This window comes from Sinocyclocheilus rhinocerous, unplaced genomic scaffold, assembly GCF_001515625.1.
Source record: "Sinocyclocheilus rhinocerous isolate Xijiao unplaced genomic scaffold, SAMN03320098_v1.1 scaffold400, whole genome shotgun sequence".
In the NCBI taxonomy this organism is placed as follows: Eukaryota; Metazoa; Chordata; class Actinopteri; order Cypriniformes; family Cyprinidae; genus Sinocyclocheilus; species Sinocyclocheilus rhinocerous.
The window spans coordinates 1,180,659-1,201,782 of record NW_015666595.1 but is presented as its reverse complement, the minus strand read 5'-3'; the positions used below and the strand labels follow the sequence as shown (position 1 = coordinate 1,201,782).

Below are 21,124 nucleotides of genomic sequence, written 5' to 3'. Positions count from 1 at the left end.
GGGAAAGAGTGGTAGACACAAACCTCCTTATTCAGAGAGGGAGATTGGATCCCCTCCCAACTTTTGGAAGGGTTTCTGATGTCAATGGGTTCAGTGATCTTAGTGCAGACCTGGAAGAGCTGGTCTATTGAACAGGGAGGTACTGCCAGAGAAAGGGAGAAGGGCTCTTTTGGTCTGTTTGGTCAGATTGTTCTGACACGGGAGGCAAGACCTTCTAAGTGTTCGCTTATCTGGATTAGTCATCCTAGGAAAAGAGAGAAAAAAAATGAATCGGTGACAGCAGGTAGAAAATCTACAACAGTTTGTATAATCAGACTGATTTATGTATATCCCAATTTTGTACTTACATTTTCATTGGCAACAGCAAATCGAAATGAATCTGAAATCTAATCAATCTGCTTTTCTTTTTTCTAACAGATAAGATACAACACACAAGCAGATTTTACAGGCAAACAATCAGGCAATATGATGGACGAGTTTTTTCATGAAAACGATTACCACGTGTCACGACGTATCTACTCAAACCAGGGTTTTGACCAGGTTCATGAGAGACAAGCCCAAGAGATCCAGAGTTTACGAGAACGGCTGAGCAGAACCTGCGGGTGAGTAAATGGCATATCATCTAGTGTTTTCATCTTCATATTCATTCATATAAATGATTTTTTTTTTTTACAGATGCACTGATAAATGGGCTGTTCAGAAGATAAAGGGGCTTCTGCCAATCCTGGATTGGCTCCCTAAATACCCAGTCAAGCAATGGTTACCCGGTGATGCCGTTTCTGGGGTCACCACAGGACTAGTATGCTGTTTACAAGGTAAGATGCAATCTGTGAACAAAACTCCATAGATTAATATCAGCATAATGCCACTTTGAGGTCATTTTTTGAATTTGTTGTACAGGTGTGGCGTATATATATATATATATATATCTCACATTATATAGTATTTCTTGGTATAATTTAAATACACTTTTATAAATATAATACATTTTATAATAAATATTACATTTTATAAATATAATATCTGATGGTGGGCTCTGTAGTTTTGACCTTAGCTCCCGACGAGCACTTTCTGCGTTCAGTGAACATCACAGGTGTGAATGAGACAGTGACAGATGAAAGGTTAATGGAGATAGATGTAGAGGCAAGAGAGGCCCAGAGAATCCTGGTGGCTTGTACCATGACGGTGTTGGTTGGATTATTCCAGGTAAAATTACAACATTCACAATTAAAACCTGTGATAAAGATCAAATAAACAAGTTACACATTTTACATGTTGAACAAATGCAGATTTATCTTTTGTCAATCAGCAGTGCAGTGCTGCTACTCATTTGTTTTACTTAATCTCAGGTGGCTATGGGGCTGATGAAGGTGGGCTTTCTAGTCAGGTATCTCTCAGACCCACTGGTAGGCGGCTTCACCACTGCTGCTGCCTTTCATGTCTTCATATCTCAGATTAAAACCATCCTGTCTGTTCCTACATACAACCATAATGGATTCTTCTCCTTTGCTTATGTGAGTCTCTTAAATCATTAATATCTTTACAAACACACATATCTCAGCCTAAAGAACTTACTGTATATTGTAATGTGTGTGTGTGTGTTTAAATAATTGCATATTGGTCTCAAAATTTTGGACCCCACTGTCTGAGACACTATTAAAAAATGGGAAAAAACGAAATCAAACAATATATACATATATACAGTATATGTGTGTGTGTATTTTTACTTTATATATTTTTTTTATACATATATCGCATTATTTATTATATATATATTATATATATATATATATATCTCACATTATATAGTATTTTTTGGTATAATTTAAATACACTTTTATAAATATAATACATTTTATAATAAATATTACATTTTATAAATATAATAACTACACTTTTAATAAATTATTATTATTCATTTATTTTCCCACATCTAGACTCTCATTGATGTAGGCAGGAACATCAACCAAACGAACATTGCGGACTTGATTGCTGGATTACTAACAATCTTCATTGTTATGGCTGTGAAAGAGATCAACACAAAATTTCAGCATAAAATCCCAGTGCCGATTCCCATAGAAGTGATTGTGGTATGTACAGTTTTCCCACAATTCTCCCATACAGTCTTAAAAACAACAACAACTTGTAAGCTTGTAAGCCTCTGACACGAACATGATTTTTTTTTTAAATAATGACTGTTGTTACCTTTCAATCTTTTGAACTGACAGACAGTGATAGCTTCAGCAATCTCTCATGTGATGGACCTAAATTCCCAGTACGGCGCCAGCATTGTCCACAGCCTCCCCAGGGGGTAAGAGCACTTCCTGTGGCATTTCCTGCTTCCTGATGAGGGCTGGGTGCACATTCAGTCGCTTTATATTGACATTATTATAATTATTGTCCTTGTAATGATTTTCAACAGAAATGTTATCTCTAGAACAATGACATTGACAGACAGTTTGTAAGCCTTATCCAATAATAACATAAATCAGTATTATGGTAAAAACGATAGCAGCCAGTACATAACCTGCATGCATCAGAGACGACAGCATAAAACACTCATAGTACAAGTACAAAACTGGTATGTGAATCTGTAGTAACTATATGTCTGCTTGTGTTTGCACAGGTTTGCACCACCACAAACACCAAATATTGCACTTATCGGGAACATTTTGGGCTCTAGTTTTTCCACAGCAGTGGTTGGTTATGCAGTAGCAGTCTCAGTGGCAAAAGTCTATGCAGCAAAACATGATTACACAGTCGATGGCAGCCAGGTATACAACAATTCGGTGTGAATGTGTGTCTGACACTCAAAATATGCTTTAGTCCAATGGCTAAATTAGCATGGGAAAATAAATAACACCTAAATGGTTTGTGCTGAACACAATGCATTTTGTGCTTTGCCGGTGGCAAAAACAGCTGAAAACTACAACTTTAGTTGGTTTCTTGCAAGAAATGTGGGTGCTATTAACAAGTGCTGGGGGAAGAAAAAGAGCAAGGGTGTTTATTTTAGTGTGAAGTATTTTTTAAGTATAATAAGGGTCAGATCAGCACTCTTCCACTGATTGAAAAATTACAATAATGTGAGGGAGAGCCAGAAAGAACTAGTTGGCCTTTTAAGGGCACCTTCACCTGCCAGAACATAACAAATTTGCGTTTGCAACAGCAGCTGTTATTTTTTTCTAAACTAGGCAGTGCAGCATAGATCTTTAGGGCACAGCTACAGTTTTGTTTTGTCCTTAAAGATTCTGCTTAGGGTTTTGTTCAAAATGTATTTGCATGCTGATCTGTGACTGGTCTTAGTTGGCCTTTCAAGGACGTTTTTTTTTTTTTTTACCTGCCAGCACAGAACGAATCTGAGTTTGCAACAGCGACTGTTATTTCTAAACCAGACAGTGCAGAGCTTTAGGGCACAGCTACATTTGTTTCACTTTGTTTTGTTTCACTTTGTGTTTCGCGCTTTGCTTCATTGTTTGCTTTGTTTTGTTTCTTGTTTGTGTTGCTTTGTTCTGTTTCATTTCGCTTTGTTTTCTTCGCACTTTAAACAAAACAAATCCTTAAAGATTCTACAAATTTATTTGCATACTCATTTATGATTGGTTTTAAGGTCAAGTTCACCTTCCAAAGCCAAATGAATGTAAGTTTACATCAGCAGCTGATATCATTAAATATATGCATTACATAAACCATGCTGTTTTAGGGTACAGCTACATTTGTTTTGTTTCGTAAGCACTGTAAACAAAACAAATATTTAAAGATTCAGGTTAGGGGTTTGATCAACATTTATTTGCACACTGATTTGTGATTGGTCTTTAAATCTTGGATTACTTTTTTGTTCAGTGGATACAAAAAAGTGTGATGACTGCATTGCTGGTGTTTAATTGATACTTTTAAGGTCACTTTCACCTGCCAAAACAGAACGAGATTGAGTTTGCAACAGCAGCTGATATCATTTCTAAACTCGGCAGTGCTGCGTAGAGCATTAGGGCACAGATTTGTTATTGGTCTTCAAATCTTTTTTTGTTGTTCTTGTTGTTGTCGTCGTTTAGTAGATACCAAAAAGTGTAATGACTGCATTGCTGGTGTTTAATTGATACAGATTAATTATAAACTGCCTGATCTGGTTTACTACCCTATTATTCCCATTAGGAGCTGATAGCTTTTGGCGTCAGCAACATTTTCGGAGGATGTTTCTCAAGCTTTGTGGCCAGCACTGCATTGTCACGAACAGCAGTGCAGGAAAGCACAGGGGGGAAGAGTCAGGTAAAATGCACACGCTCTTACTCCAGCAATTTCACGTGTGTATGTGTGCAAACACAGTACTCACTGTTCTCTCCTCTCACTGTTGCAGGTTGCTGGTATCATCTCAGCTCTGATGGTGATGATAGTGATTTTGGTCCTTGGGCCGTTTCTTCAGCCTTTGCAGAAGGTGTGGTGTGCCTAATGTTTTAATAGAGAAAAAGAATGTCTTTCACTATCAAAATTTCAAATACTTGCAATATTCTTCATGCAACTCATGATGTCACCCCTCTCTGCCCCACAGTCAGTGCTGGCTGGCATTGTAATAGCCAACCTGAAGGGCATGTTCATGCAGATCTCTGAAGTGCCTGTACTCTGGAGACAGAACAGAACAGACTGTGTAAGTAACATCACAAGACTGATAAATGAACAGAATGAGATGTGTACTGTCAGAAAAATAGTCAACAAAATGAGACTATTTTAAACATCAGATATGAAAGACTGTGTACAAGTATTACAAGTTTCTGTAAAAGGTCATTATAACATTAATTAGTGTTCTGATTACATCAAGCAAATGGAATCATGTGAATCATTTTATTTGTATAAAAAAGAGATTATACTAGATGAAATGAGAGCATAATGAATCCTTACACTTCTGCAGCTCATCTGGATAGCTACGTGCCTGGCATCCATTGTGCTGGGTTTAGATGTGGGTCTGCTGGCTGGTCTGGTATTTGAGATGGGCACAGTGGTGGTCAGAACACAGTTGTAAGTAGCACATTTCTAAGGACATTAAAGCATGCTCGAGTGTAAAGTACGCAAAACTGGTTACAATTTTTATTTGACACAAAGCAAATTCATTCTTTTTTTATTTAATTTTGTTTTTAGTAAGGTTTTGGCATATTTGTTGAGAAATGTGACAACTGCTTGTTAATCTGAATTAGTGCAGCTTGGTGTTTATGATATAACTCAAAATATGAGTGTTAATATTGTCAATAATAAGGGCATCGTATTAATGTTATCATATAAATGTTTGTTTTGTAATATTTAATAGAGTATAAAAGAAAAGTCCCTGTTAAAAACAAATTATACATAATGTAAGTCAATTGTAAAAGACATGTATTTAAAGATTAAACATCATAATTCACATTATAATGGTTTCTCTTATTTCATTCAGCCCTTCTTGTGCCACCCTTGGAAATGTCCCAAATACTGATATCTACAAAAACATGAAGGACTACAAAAATGTAAGATTTACATTTTTTTATGCTGTCAATAATCAGTAACTGGCCACAACATTTATGAACATATATATATATATATATATATATATAACATTATACATGTTTTAAATTAACAAAGGTATTTCCCAAAACTTTCAGATTGATGAAATTCCCGGGATAAAGATTTTTAAGTGCAACTCACCCATTTACTTTGCAAATATTGATTACTTCAAAGAGAAGTTGATAGAAGAGGTGAGTTTACTTTGCTGTAATTCTAAATTCTGAAACGATAAACTATAAGGTTTGATTTGGTTTGAAAAAAAAAATTGTGATTTAAAGCTTATTAATTCTTACAGGTGGGGTTTGATGCAGTGCGGGTGTTCAAGAAAAGAAATAAAGCTTTGAAGAAGATTCACAAACTCATTAAAAAAGGAAAACTACAAGCTACAGAGGTACGTGTTGCACAGCAGTCTGGCTAAGTATGTGTAAATCCAAAACATTAGAAACTTTTTGGAATGCTTTTCAAGAAAAAACTTATTTTGATCACTGACCTGAGTTTATGACACCACATTCTGGTCTTTCCCATATCTGCCTTCCTTCACAGGATGGTTTGGTACCAGTGGCCTCACTGGGAGTAGAAAACAAAGCCTTTGAAAAAGTGCAGGTTCCTGAGCTGGAGGAAGGGGCGTCTCAGCCAGACTCAGAGGTGAAAGTTCAGGTAGACTGGACGTCTGAGCTGCCTGTCAGTGTGTCAGTACCCAGGGTCCATATTCACAGCCTCGTGGTGGACTTCTCTGCCGTTTCATTCCTGGACGTGGTAGCAACCAAGTCCCTCAAACTGGTGCGTCATTGTTCCCCTACAATAATGCATAACTACAATATGATGGTGACCTTCATATAATTGCAAACCTGTATGACTTTCTGTCTTCCACAGAACACAAAAGATGATATTTTGAAAAGAGCGGCAAAGCCTCAGTGTTTTACATACAATGAAAGTCAATGGGGTCCAATGTTCAAAATATCTTCTTTTGGGTTTCAAATAAGAAAGATTTGGAATGATGTGAGGCTAAGTAATGACCAAAACCAAGTAGTAGCTAACTGTCATTTCCCATCTTCACAGACTGTGAAGGAATTCATACGGATTGGGGTTAGCGTCTACATCGCAGGCTGTGATGGTAAGGCCTGACTCTATAACAGTATGTTACAACAAGCTGTTGCTACAAACGGCAGCCTGATAATGGCAGGTTAGGACACGGTGAATAACCTAAAGGGTCCTCGTGTCACAGGTGAGCTTGTCAGGAGAATGGAGGCCCTGTCCTTCTTTGATGAGGAGGTTACCAGAGACATTCTCTTCCTCTCAGTCCATGACGCCATTCTATTCATCCAGCTGGAAACCTCCACTGGAAATGAAGAGGATCCATTAGCTGAGAAGGTAAAATTATAATAGTTCCATGTGTCAGCTGTCTCATAATGAAGCTGCTCAATGATAACATATATTTTGGGAGGTGACTGATAAACTTCTTGTTGGTTTATTGAGCCTGATAATCTGGGGGACTGTAAATCCTGATAATCAAAGATACAAGATAAACAAGATCTAAATAAAAGGAGTGTTTTGCACATGTTTATATTGCTAAATGAGGAAAAAAATAACCCATCTACAAAAACAGTGACTACTAGTTAAAGTGGCCAATTGTAACATGATGCAACACAACGGATATCATGGATTTTGTTCAGAATGGAATACTATTGTACTGCATACGACATACTGTGCAGTATACAGAGTGAACTCACGTAAATTAGGCCACTTTCTGACATTCAGCAGCCCGATTTATACTATACTATTTTTTTCTTAACTAGTAATATATACACACATATACATACATATATATATATATATATATATATAGTGATAATATTAAATGTTTCTTGAGCACCAATTGGCATATTAGACTGATTTCTGAAGGATCATGTGACACTGAAGACTGGAGTAATGGCGGCTGAAAATACAACTTTGCCATCACATGAATGAATGACGTTTCAGAATATTATTGTTTTTACTGTATTTTTGACCAAATGCACGTAGCCATGTTGAGCCTAAGAGACTTCTTCCAAAACATTTAAAAAAAAACTAGTTGTAAACATTTTGACACCTGTAGCATTCTGTGCACATAGAAATTCCCAATACTGTGCAGTGTACATACTGTACATTCTCTGTGTTTAGATTTCACAGTTGCAAGACGACAAAGAGCCACTACCTTTTACTGAAGATGAGGACCTGATTGAGACCTATGACATCCAGCACTTGGTGAGCATCCCGCATCTTTTTATTTCATGGCTTCAGATAAATATAATGTTATCAAATAACTCCAATCAACAACCCAACAAACAAGTGTTTTTCTCCGTGTCTAGGCTATTTATGGACTTTCAAACTGAGGAAACACTCCCTTTGTTAAGAATCACTGGGAAAGACATTCATCGTCTTCCTATTCATTTGCTGAGAGTGGGTCAGGAGACATCCTGGGAGGACTGAAAGTGGAGCTAACAAAGACTTCCACATCTGAACTAGAAGAGTAACACCAAATGCAAAAGTTAAAAAGCATGTGGTGTTTTCATTTTTACAGCCTCATTTTTGAGGCAAATACAAGACTCCAAATTCATCAGTATCGAGGCCCTTTTTGATAGGCAAACACATTAAATCTGTGTTTCTTGTTGAGAACTGCTCACTGAGTCGTAAAGAAGAGAAACATTTGATATTTGGAAATAGATCACCTGAGAAATAGTAATAATAGATTGTAGTGTGTCTGTGTGCTTCATTGTTTCATCAGGCTGCTGACCCTGATTTGTTCTTAGATTGGATATCACTATAGTCAGAAACTAGAAAAAGGTCTGTCATTAATTAATTATTTTTGTGACACATTATGAGTAATGTCAAACCAAGAGAGTCAAGCATAATTAACAGAGCACAACTTATTTCCTGCGTTTATTACAACAGGAAATTGTGGTTGAGCACATCAAAGGGTTTATTACTTTTTTAAAGAGCCAATAGTCTTTAACTGATAAAATTGTGTGAATCATAATCTGCTATTGTTGTTGCTAGTCAGAGGCAGGTGGTATTAAGGACGTGGCATTTTCATTTTATAGACAATCTGATTGAACAAAACATTTCTAGTGCAAGATTTTTTGTCCATTTTCCTGGAAAAAGAAAGACTAAAGTTTAAAATTGAATTCTGTCCGCATTTAGGAGTACACGACCTCAAAACAAATAGACAAGGACTAAATTGCACAAGTTACATTTTGATAAACAGTGTTAAACATGAAGAAATTTGACCTATCTATACACACCATCGTCTCATTAAAATGTCTGAAATGTTCCACACACATACACAGAATGGGGAGAGAATGAACCTGCGGTTTGCCTGAGATGAAACAAATTACAAGCTCAACAAAAAAGCACTTGTTTCATTACTGTTGACATTCCTGTGTTGCTCTATTTGGAGGCCTTTTGTGTACTTATAACATTTAGTAACAGTAACTGAGCACATTAAACACACAAGAACATGAGTGTCTGATACACACACACACCTGACCACTCACTGACCCTGGCTTTCTAAGGTACACTGTAATACGTCTTTGCTTTTCTCTGACCTTTAATATTACTATCAGTGCATTATTCAACTTAACACGAGAATGCACTGTAAGAAACTATCAAAGAGTAACACGTGATTCAGGCTTAAACCAGAACAGCAGGTCACTTCTATTTCAATGACACACCTTTCAATCTATGACTAATTCAATGTTAATGCGAGACTTATGTTGTAATATGTGTCGGGATAACATTAGTGACAGTTAAAATAGATTGATTAATTACTGCGGTGAGGACTGACTTCTTATCTGCAAAGATCGCACTGAGATCATCTTGATGGTTATTATGGCTTTAGGTATGAAGTCTATGCTGTAAAAATCTGTCTAGTGTACTGATATATAATGATACATCATTTTTCCCCTCAGTGATGATGCATAGATTAAAGTAATGATAACGATACAAGGACAAAAGAATGACCTAGTAAAGAAATGTATATAAAATATGTATCATATTTATATAAAGTAAATATGATTAAAAACAGTACTATAAACATGCAGATGTCTGCTGTTACTGTGTTTAATGTATGCATTTATTTTACTGTATTATACACTACCATTCAATTTTTTTTACAATGATTTTCAAGACACTGAAGACCAGTGTCATAGACCCAGAAGACCATATTGATTCCCATTATAACTGTTTTACTATATTTTTGATCAAATAAATGCAGACTTGGTGAGCATTAGAGACTTCTTTCAAAAACATTAGAAACATCTTACCCCAAATTTTTGTACAGTAGTGTACATGAAATCGCATTTATATTAGTTATCTTTCCTGTTTAATCGCCTATACAGTCTTTGTGGGCAACAAGCATATTAATGTAGATCACCACGCTAGAATATAAGATATCAAGCATATATTTTCCTGCTATCATTTTACTGATAAAGAGTGGTTGTGCCTGAGCACATCCATGCAGTTATCTGAAGTAGTATTTACAACGTTGTCTCCCAGTGTAACAGACACATCTCTAACCGCTTATATCAAAGAGCTGCCGCTTCTGATGCGAGCTACTGGAGCTGAAGAAAACAGAAGCATAAACTCATTTGATGATAAAAGCTGCCGGTTCAGATGCAAGCAAAAGTCTGGAGCTTCTCATTCACAAATTTGATTAAAGGACATGATGACCAAATATTTACTTCTGGAGACATCAGAAAATAATGCAAACAGCAAAACACAACTAGTACATAAGAAACAGGGTCAAACATTTATAACTGTATTATGTCAATTATATAATGTTAATATACCAACTATTTAGAGCAAATTAAATTGGTTTATTAATGTAAAACATACTGATAATCATACAGGTGGTACTTTATGTTTGACTTGTGAAAACAATAGTATGCTTTTACTTATAAAAACAATAATATTAAAACAATTTCATTATTTTATTAACAATAACAGTAAAAGCATACATAATTCGTTATAAAACACAATTTAGAAGTAAATTATAAAATAATTTATACTTAAACCTTTTCACAAATGTTTTGAATTAAATGCATTGTCTTTTAAATTTTATTCGGGTGACTAACTGTTAACAATTTAGTTTATTAACTGATGCATTTACACACACTTTGTATTGAATTACTAATATTTTTCACAGTGTACGCTCACACACAAACACGCCCCGCATCAGAAATGTCTGAATACCAAAAATAGCCTTGTGAGAAATACATAGGAATCTAATCATACACAGTTAAGGATTTGTAAGTAATTTGGTAAAATGAAAAGAAGTTCTAAAAGAATGACAGTCATCCTTGCGCGATGTCTTCCAGAGAATCACATGAGAATGAACTTCAAACGATCTCCATTTCTAAGGGTCTCTCACAATTACACAATGAATTGTGTGTTGTCATTGAAAAAAAAAAAGCTGCATAGTTTTGCATAATTTCTGGCATAATTTCCTAATATGACATAAGAAGTTCAGGTTAGGTAACAGGAAGTATGGTTGTACAAATTGTACTTATCAGGTGTACAGTACGTCACATCTGCTAAATAACTGCTCACTAAAAAAATATATATATATTTTTTTTTTCCGCCAAGCTACCTAACAACCTTACTCAATACACAATACAGTACGTTCCTTATTGCTTTTGTAAAAGTTAATAACACAAATATTTATTAAAACATGAATTCATAAAGCATCAGGATATGACATGTAAACAACAACAGAACGTCATTCTGTGAATGCAGCACACACAGTAACTAGGTGAAGAGGTGTTTCACGTCAAAACTGATAATACACATCAATTACTTTAGAACAACTGAAATGCTGTTTTGACCAAATTGTAATCCTGAATGGGAACTAATATCAATAAAAAAAGTTCTAATATCCAACATTTTTATTTTTAATTTAACTTTTTCTCTCTTTTTTTTTTTTGACACAATGGAAAAGGAGCTAAATCCAAACTAATATGTTTCCCACATTATATCTGAAATATCAAAAGATTTCGTCTTATGGGGTATGAGAGGATTAAAGGAAGCAATCGATAGGTGGTTGGCTTTTGCCAAGTTTTTATCAGAAAGAACAATGGTCATGGATAAGTCGGAGATGTGGCTGGAAATGTAAAAAAGGCATCTTGATAACTGTTAATAATTACAGACAAGATAAGTTTAGCAATTTATAAATTCACATGGTCTTAAAGATCTCTGACAGACCACTGCAACTTTTGAAGCAAAACAGGGACAGCAAATTGGAAATATCTGATACCTCACTGAACAGGTAGGATTATCATATTGCAAACAAACACTGTCGTTCAAAAGTTTGGGGTTGGTAAGGTTTTTTAGTGTTTTTGAAATAAGTGTATTAGGCTCAACAAGGCTATTTATTTGATCAAAAATACAGTTAAAACAGTAATATTATGAAATATTAGTGTAATTTAAAAGAACAGTTTTTAAAAAATATATATTTTAAAATGTAATTTATTCCTGTGATGAGCTGAATTTTCAGCAGCCAGTCTTCAGTGTCACATGATCCTTTAGAAATCATTATTTGATGCTCAAAAAACAATTCTTATTATTATCAGTGTTGAAAACAGTTGTGCAGTTTAATATGTTTGTAGAAACCATGATACTTTTGTTTTCAGGATTCATTAATGAATGTTCAAAAGAGCAACATTTATTTGAAAAAAGAATACGTTTGTGACCATGTAAATATCTTTACAGTCACTTTTGATCAATTCAATGTATCCTTGCTGAATTAAAATATTAATTTCTTTAAAAAAACAAGAATTGTAGTGTATATATGCGAATTTAAGTCCATTCCATAGATAAAAATCATAAATCTGATTTAAAAGGGCAAAAACTATATACAGATGCAAACAAAAAGATTAAAAAAAAAGATAAAGCTAAATGCTCAATTTTTATCAAAGTTCAAAAGTTAATGACCAGTACTGTTAAACCTTCAAAGGATGCTGGTATTACAGATTAAAAACAATAAGACTGAATGTTATTTAGAGCTGCTGAGCACCAACTATAGATCATGACAACATAACTGCTGACAAAAAGCCTAATTAGCAAGAATAGGTTCATATACAAGGAGACAAGTATTTTAAATTGTGGAAAATCCCATGGAAACATGAACTGTATCTTAGAGATATCAAGCTAAATGTGCAGGTTGACACACACATACTATCATACACTCATCATGACAGACATGTGAACTCACACTGTGTAGTTGCATGATGTTTACTCACAGTGCGTTAAAGTAAACACCTCCATCTTACACAACATTTCCATGATTATCAATATAAATACAGATGCAACAAATCCAGCTTGACAGTCGCCAGAGTTGTAGCAGATATTGAGGAATTGCATTTGTTTGGTTGCCTCACACAGATCAGAAGGATTTTTGCCCGGCGCACAATGCTCCGACCCTCAACACAGAGGTATTCAGTGACCAGACCGCTCTACTCAGAAGACGCCTTTGAGGATGAACATGCAAAAGTCTATCGGAAACACAAGAGATTCCTGCACCATGTTATACAGTACTTCACGTATGCCTGAACTCTTAACATTTATTAAGCAGTGCAGAGAAATTTGTTATAATCAGAGGCGGACAAAGTACTCAACTCCATTACTTGAGTGAAATATGGTTAACATTTGGCTTTTATTTGGAAAAACACATATAAACTGCTGGCAGGTTAGTGGCAGTCCACATCTCAGCCCATTCAACAATGCTATTGGTTGTTTTGTGTCTTCCCTTATTCCTATTGGTGGATTACTATAATTTGGGAAATATATCCGTTATTTCCCGCTTCGCTTCCTCTTTCAATCGCCGTTAAAAAAGAAGAAGATGATGAAAAAGCTCCCTATTTACAATAACAGCCTTTGCTCAGACACATTCTTATGCAGGTAAGTGCAGTTTTGGTGTTTTAAATGTTTTCTAGGGGTGTAATGGTACACTTATTCGTACCGAAAATTGTACCGAACAAATACAGTGTCATTTTAACCACTGCACGTGCGGAACTTAATCCGTTTCAATTCATAGCCGTGAATAAATCTTCACTATACATTATTACTATACATTACATTATGTAATCGTAAGGTTTGTGTTTTGTTCTTTTCGATAATAATTGTGACCCTGGAGCACAAAAGCAGTACAGTCTTAAGTTGCTGGGGTATATTTGTAGCAATAGCCAACAATACATTGTATGGGTCAAAATTATTGATTTTTCTTTTATGCCAAAAATCATTAGGATATTAGGTAAAGATCATGTTCCATGAAGATATTTTGTAAATTTCCTACTGTAAATATATCAAAACTTAATTTTTGATTAGTAATATGCATTGCTAAGAACTTCATTTGGACAACTTTAAAGGTGATTTTCTCAATATTTAGATTTTTTTGCACCCTCAGATTCCAGATTTTCAAATAGTTGTATCTCAGCCAAATATTGTCCTATCCTAACAAACCATACATCAATGGAAAGCTCATTTATTCAGCTTTCAGATTATATATAAATCTCAGTTTTGAAAATTGACCCTTATGACTGGTTTTGTGGTCCTGGGTCACATATTTTATTTTTATATATAATTTAAATATAATACAAATACACTATGACAAAAGCAGATATAGTTCTTTTTTTTTATTGACCAACAGCACTTTATTTGCTGTGAGATGTCTCTAAATTGTTTAGTTTTTTTTATAAACTGAATTTATTATTTTATTATTTTTTTGCTAGTTGTACTTCCGAACGTGCAAAGAACACTGCTATTTCTCTGCTGCCTATCATTGGATGGATGAAAACCTACTCAATCAAAGACTGGCTGCTGAATGACATCTTGTCTGGCGTCAGCACTGGATTGGTTGCCGTGCTACAAGGTAAAATCTTATGAAGCTCTTATTGAAAGTTACTCAACAGGAACATTCACGATATAAGCTCAACTCTTGCAATAGATTAATGATATTAGATGAAATATGATATCAGGCCGTAAGAATGCAACACTACAGGAATGATAGTTTTATCTCGATGAACTGAGTTCTGTGACTGATGTGAGTGTCTACGCAGTTTTTTATGAGATAACTGGTATGACGAAATGTGTCAAAATAAGAGAAAAGTGCATTTATCTGCGAACTGTTGGTGAAATTATAAACATGTCATCGGAAGATAGCCCAGAAATGCAGTACATATTGAGCAAAGGAAGTGTTTAAGATTAAGAAGTTGACTGGCAAATATATAAAAAGGTACATTTTTAGCACATATACAGTATGAAGATTATTTAACGATGCTACCAGGGGTTGGTTAGTAATTATCAATATTTTTTCCCTCAGGGCTAGCCTTCAGTTTGCTGGCATCCATCTCTACATGGTATGGACTGTATGCTGCTTTTTTCCCAGTCATCATGTATTTTTTCCTGGGCACCTCACGACACATTTCTGTGGGTGAGTACACTTGTGAACAGATTACGTGAATGAGACAAACAAACAACATGTCACTGACACACCAAGCACTGTCTAGCTGTTGCAACACCCTTCTGAATATAACCCTATAATTCCATTAAAGTTTATTGTGGCATTGACTAAATAGTGCCAGGGACGAGTTTAGTAGCCTCTCATTTAGATTTGGCACTGTTGAGCTCAATCAAAATACCTCAGTTCATAAAATCCTCGGCCAGCTATTCTCCACAGCTTCTGCAGCTTCTTTTGTATTTCAGTGGAGAAAGATTGAAATTTCAATCTTAATATCTAAATATGCTTCAATGGGATATTTAAACATAAAAAACCAAATACCTGACAATAACTGTATAATAAATTTAGCTTCATATGTTCAAATCACACAAGAACTCTCAGGTTAAAAAATACAATAATAATAACATTATTTAATAATATACAATATTTATTTTACATATAAATAATATGTATATATGCATGTGTAAAATAGAATATGTTATGATATACTATTACACAATATTATTATTATTATTATTATTATTATTATTATTACAACAACAGGCCATCCATGTTAACATCCTCTGCCAGCTATTTTCTACTAAGTGCAGCTTCTTTTGTACAGCAATGGTGTGGCGTCTCCTATGCATTCAACTTCAGTGAAAATCACGGAGTGGATGTGGTGGAGAAAATTCCAAACACGTAAGCATCACAATCTTCATAATATTATAAAACAGTTTTTACTAAGCCGTGATTTAAAGAACCAGTGAAATATGATTTCCTTCGTGTGTTGACAAATTATACATTCAAAGTTGGGCCATACTGAATGACCCCTTTAAAAAATAATATATGTTAAAAAATAACACACGTTTGTATTAGGGGACGGGGCGTTCTCATTCTAGAGTGCATTCGATTGGACAAAAAAAATTGTAATGCAGGATGAGTCATCAATATTTTTGGTTCATTTTTCAGGGAGAGACTTTAAATTTCTAATGCATATACCTGATAAAAGTTAATCTTGTCAAATTGTCCATACATAGAAAACAACAACAAAAATAACAAAACCAATTATGATTGTATAGGGTTCTAGCTGTTACAGCTGTTACACAGCAACAAAAACAAATCCATATGCTTTAGAGCACAACGTTAACTGAAGAGAACTGCAGGTGGCATAAAAAATAAACACATTTTCATCTGTCCAGGTTTGAGTCCCCAATCACTCCCAGCCTGCAGGTTTTCCAGATGACAGCAGTGGAGGCTTTCCCAATAGCTATTGTGGGATTTGCCGTGGCTTTTGCAGTGGCTAAAGTCTATTCTGTAAAGCATGACTACGTTATAGATGGAAATCAAGTAAGCCCTGAATACTATTCCATTTAAAATGCAACAGAGAACAGTCTGTGGAAGCACATCTGCAATGACACATATAATCCCGCAGGAACTTATTGCCTTTGGGGCAAGCAACATCTTTGGAGGAGCGTTTAAGTCTCTGGCAGCCAGCACGGCTCTCTCCAGAAGTGCAGTTCAAGAAAGCACTGGAGGAAAAACACAGGTAAACAGCTCGGTTTGCAAGCTTTTCTTATTGGCTGGAACACAAAAATATGATTTTGCATCTGTGGTGTCCCAATTAGGGAATTTGTTTTCCAGCCACAGAGAAATACTGTCCTCTAGTGTTCCAGAAAGAGTTGTAAATAATACAATATAATACAATAGACATGTTGTAAATAATACAATTAACACAATGGTGCCATAAATATAACATCATATTCCTGCTCCTATTTATGTCAAAATACTTTTTTATTTTTTTTCATACACTACTGTTCAAAGGTTTGGGATCGTTAATATTTTTTAATTATTTTGAAACTCTTTTATGCTCACCAAGGATGCATTTATTTGATCAAAAATACAGTAAAATAATAGTATTACAACTAAAAATAACCGTTTCTATTTGAATATATTTTAAATGTAATTTTTTTTCTGTGATGGGAAATTTTCAGCTTGTGTCACATGATCCTTCAGAAATCATTCTAATATGCTGATTTGGTGCTCAAGAAACATTATCATTATTATTATCAATGTTGAAACAGTTGTGCTGCCTAATATTTTTGCAGAAACCATGATGCAATAAAAAGTTCAAAAGTACAGCATTTATTTGGAACAGAAATGTCCACTTTTTATCAAATGAATGCATCCTTATTAAATAAAAGTGTTAATTTATTAATTTTTTTAAAATGTACTTTTCAGGTAGCTGGTTTACTCTCTGCCATTATCGTGCTGGTGGTAATATTGGGGATAGGGTTTTTGTTGGAACCTCTACCAAAGGTAGGTTTTAAATTCAAAGTGTAAATGATTGGCTTTAATAACAGAAAAAAAGAATTTGTGAAAAGCTGTGTGGTGTTGTGTGCCTGCAGTCAGTGCTGGGCGCAGTGGTGATTGTGAACCTGAAGGGGATGTTGATGCAGGTGGTTACAGTCCCTTACCTGTGGAAGAAAGACCGTCCTGACTGCGTAAGAGTCTTTGACTTGTCTCTCTAAATGCAAAGAAGGGATAAAAAAAAAAAAAAGTATAATCCAAGTAGACATACTTCAAATTTCAGCTTCTTAAAAATGAGAATTACATTTTTAAATCTGAAGTATTTTATCTGAGATAGATAACATCTCACATAATTTACCTTAGAATTTAACTGTCCAATGGTATATCACTGATTTCTGTACTCGGTGTAATGTCCCACTCTTGTCATTTTCCTCCAGATTGTTTGGGTGGGGACCTGTTTGGCAGCTATATTCTTGGGGCTGGACTTAGGACTTGCTGTTGGTCTTGGACTGGAGCTCCTCACTGTGGTCTTCAGGGCTCAGTTGTAAGTGCTGACAGATCCAATTAACTAGATGAAAAAATAAAATAAAAAGAATTTGAATATGGTGTAGATATTAGCTGCTTCTTTAAAGATATTGTGACCTGGGCAAAGAAATGAGGTTTAATTTTCATCATATTCGTATTTATAATATATCCTGTTTCTTTTTTGGATAATAATCAATTGATCTTTTCTGCTCTTCAGTCCACGCTGCTGTGTCCTGGCTAATATCTCAGGGACAGATATCTACAGAGATCGCAAGGACTATGTCAATGTAAGTGTACTAACAGACGCATCCTCTTTGTTCATATTCGGCAACATAATCATTATGTGTCACTTCTATTAACATTACTTGGTGTGTCAATGCACATGATGGGCCAAGATATGGACAGTTTAACACACAGTGAAAAGAAGCAGATGAACGAAAGCCTTGCCTTGGTTTTATTTTCGGTCTTTCTGAATCTATGAGCCAGAGGGAGTGAAGATTTTCAGAATCCCATCTCCCATTTTCTTCGCAAATATTGATTTCTTCAGAGACAAACTGAAGGATGCTGTGAGTGCAGTAGTTTCAGTGTGATAGCCCTGACCTCAGATAACTTTAGCAGCTGACATAATAACAATCTAACCTCTTCACTTTGTGGCAGGTGGGCTTTAATCCTCTGAGAATCCTGAGGAAGAGGAACAAAGCAGTGAAGAAAATGAAGAAACTGATAAAGAAAGGGGAGCTGACCTTAACATCTGTACGTCTTAAACATGATAACAATAAACTCAAGGATTATGCAATGTAGCTGTATTGCATCCAGTGCTTTGATACCTACTGTACATCTTAGATACCTAAATGATATCTTAATCTTATCATTTAGATATACATCAAAAGTTACTTTGATTTCTTTCGGTTATAGAATGGACTACAGGCCACATGCTCAATGCCCATTGAAGAGTCAGAGGATGAAAGCAACATGGAGGATCTAGACAAGCCCACAGACTATTCAGATCTTCCAGTCCAGGTGAACTGGAATGCAGAACTTCCTGCCAACATCCGAGTTCCTCCTGTGAACATCCACAGTTTGATCCTGGACTTCTCTGTGGTCTCATTCCTGGATATATCTGCACTCAAGGGTCTTAAAGCGGTATGGCAGCTGTGTTCATTCTGAAAACAAAGTGTAAATGGAATAATTTTGCTAATCAAAGCATCAAATTCTAGTTTGATTATCTAAAAACATCACTAATGAATCACAAACACTTGTGTTTACAGGCCATAAAAGAATTTATACGCATTAATGTTGACGTTTACATAGTAGGCTGTGACCGTAAGTACTTTTTTTCCTTTCAGATTGCAGGTTAAAGGGTATTTGTAGTGTATTTGACAATGTTTTCCCCTTATCTACAAAGCCACGGCTATTATAATATAACTTAACTGTATGTAATAATAAAGCTGTGCAGTAACTCTCACCTTTGACATGTCGTTTCCAGCGTATATCATAGAGAAGCCGAGGAACTGTACATTTTTTGATGATGAAATCAAGACGTCTATCTTCTTTTTGACCATCCATGATGCAATGCTCTTCATTCATGAGTCTCATCCACCGAAGACTGTGAGCGAGAAGGTGACGAAAACATTTGGAGATTGCACAAGCTTCATTTGTTCATTCAAAGATGAATTTGTTGCATTTATCTAAAATGCATTATTATAAAAGTGCATTGTTAAAATGTCTGATTTGAACTTACGCAAACAGGTCTCAGGAAGTGTCCAATATCAACACGTTAATAGCAGCAGCACATCCAGTTGGTTGACAATCCAAGCAGTAAGTGACCCAACAAGCACCTGGGATTAAACCTGTCAAAATATGAAATAATAATGAAATAGTAAATATTAAAAGCTATCATTTAAAGCAAGAGGTCATCATAATTTCTATTGAAGAGATGTCTGAAGTTCTCAGTTGGGTTAATCTGCTTTATTTTCTGCAGGATATGAAAATGGAAGTCGAAACAGACACCAAACCAGAGACAAGGTTTTGAAATGAACCAACTTGAAGCCTCCACTATACTGAACTTTAAAATCTGTGTATGTAAGAATTTACTTGATTTAGCACATAGCAGTTTTGTATTCTGCGCACTATGCAGAATGAATTAGCTTGAGAATATGTCAATGAGTCATGTACTAATTTAATGGATTTGTGGTGAACAAACACTCAGTTCAGTTCACTATCAGTGCCTTTTGTATATTTACATTTTTCTTTTTGAATAGTATTTTTATGTGTACTATTTTTATTCTAAAATTTAAAAAAAAATGTTTTCTAAAATAGACTGTGCTTCCTGACTTGAGACGAAACTTATTTTCAAGAACACAAATAAAACGTGCAGATCTAATTATTTTATTTTACTGGAATAATAAGCATTAAAAATCGAATTCCTAGCTGTAAATGATTAACTATCTGTATGAGAACGCAAGTTATGGCTGAGGAAGTGAAGAGGGAAAGGTAAAGAATTTGTAACTTAAAATATTATGGAAAAAATAATAATTTTATAGCTACTTTCTAGTTGACTTTCTCAAATATGAAAATAGTGAAGTCACACTGTTACAGAGCAGAAACTTTTTTTAAATTGATTACTATTATTATTATTATTTTAGATTTATTTTACATTAAAGTCAAGACTATTTAAATCTGTCAATTAAGTTCAATCTCATTATTATACCAGTAGTAAGTAATAAGGAGGAAAACAGCACGCTTAAAGGGCCATAAGGACTTGAATTATATTGCATACTGCATAAAAAAGGAAAAAGAAACATGTAACACATAGATTACCTAACAAGATTTAAGAAGGAATATCCTTTCTGATACTGGAACAACATCATACTTCTTGATCAGATTTTAGTTTTAAGTTTATGGTTTAGAGCTTGGTTTAGGCTGAACAACATAATCTCTTTGATTTCAAGTGTTGGTTAGGATTATGTTTATAGAACTATAATTGTGTGATTGGAATGTGGTTCCTGGACAAACACAGGATATTGATCCAGGAACAAGTTCTATTTGGTAAAATTTTCATTCTATTTCACAAAACGGAAGCTGTTTGAATTATATAAGAGAAACACATGTAAAAATAGATTATTGCACAATATATGTGGTGTACTTGTTGACTTAGTAACTGAGCCAACACTTGAAATAGAAGCATTTAATCAATCTGGATATGAGTAATCACAAATTCTAGCAAAAGGAAATACAGTAGCAGGAAACGTGCATGGACCTTTGGACTTACCAGACAATACATAAATTGGTCATAAA

At 34.9% G+C, this 21,124-nt stretch overlaps 2 protein-coding genes across 2 annotated transcripts; both read left to right on the top strand.

Annotated features, from left to right (window-relative positions):
- The first annotated feature begins 1,061 nt into the window (after positions 1 to 1,061).
- LOC107733015 (pendrin-like) lies at positions 1,062 to 8,121 on the top strand. Its single transcript, XM_016544523.1, has 17 exons — positions 1,062 to 1,206; positions 1,350 to 1,514; positions 1,938 to 2,090; positions 2,229 to 2,311; positions 2,627 to 2,774; positions 4,150 to 4,263; positions 4,352 to 4,429; positions 4,544 to 4,639; positions 4,901 to 5,007; positions 5,417 to 5,486; positions 5,622 to 5,714; positions 5,819 to 5,914; positions 6,067 to 6,303; positions 6,583 to 6,637; positions 6,749 to 6,894; positions 7,684 to 7,767; positions 7,872 to 8,121. The coding sequence occupies exons 1-17, from the start codon at positions 1,126 to 1,128 to the stop codon at positions 7,893 to 7,895; spliced, it is 1,830 nt and encodes a 609-aa protein (XP_016400009.1). The 5' UTR covers positions 1,062 to 1,125; the 3' UTR covers positions 7,896 to 8,121.
- Positions 8,122 to 12,966: 4,845 nt separating this feature from the next.
- Positions 12,967 to 19,859, top strand: LOC107732962 (chloride anion exchanger-like). Its single transcript, XM_016544431.1, has 17 exons — positions 12,967 to 13,097; positions 14,286 to 14,425; positions 14,876 to 14,986; positions 15,604 to 15,694; positions 16,195 to 16,342; positions 16,428 to 16,541; positions 17,234 to 17,311; positions 17,401 to 17,496; positions 17,740 to 17,846; positions 18,045 to 18,114; positions 18,301 to 18,393; positions 18,485 to 18,580; positions 18,743 to 18,970; positions 19,096 to 19,150; positions 19,314 to 19,447; positions 19,577 to 19,645; positions 19,809 to 19,859. The coding sequence occupies exons 1-17, from the start codon at positions 12,967 to 12,969 to the stop codon at positions 19,857 to 19,859; spliced, it is 1,812 nt and encodes a 603-aa protein (XP_016399917.1).
- Positions 19,860 to 21,124: the final 1,265 nt, after the last annotated feature.

Bases quoted from the DNA above. Each gene is read 5' to 3' on its own strand.
- LOC107732962 (XM_016544431.1), top strand. From the start codon at position 12,967: ATGCTCCGACCCTCAACACAGAGGTATTCAGTGACCAGACCGCTCTAC. The intron at 14,987-15,603 runs GTGAGTACACTT...TACTAAGTGCAG, and splicing joins CTCACGACACATTTCTGTGG to CTTCTTTTGTACAGCAATGG. The intron at 16,343-16,427 runs GTAAGCCCTGAA...ATAATCCCGCAG, and splicing joins ACGTTATAGATGGAAATCAA to GAACTTATTGCCTTTGGGGC.
- LOC107733015 (XM_016544523.1), top strand. From the start codon at position 1,126: ATGGAGATAGATGTAGAGGCAAGAGAGGCCCAGAGAATCCTGGTGGCT. The intron at 4,264-4,351 runs GTAAAATGCACA...TCACTGTTGCAG, and splicing joins GCACAGGGGGGAAGAGTCAG to GTTGCTGGTATCATCTCAGC. The intron at 4,430-4,543 runs GTGTGGTGTGCC...TCTGCCCCACAG, and splicing joins TTCTTCAGCCTTTGCAGAAG to TCAGTGCTGGCTGGCATTGT.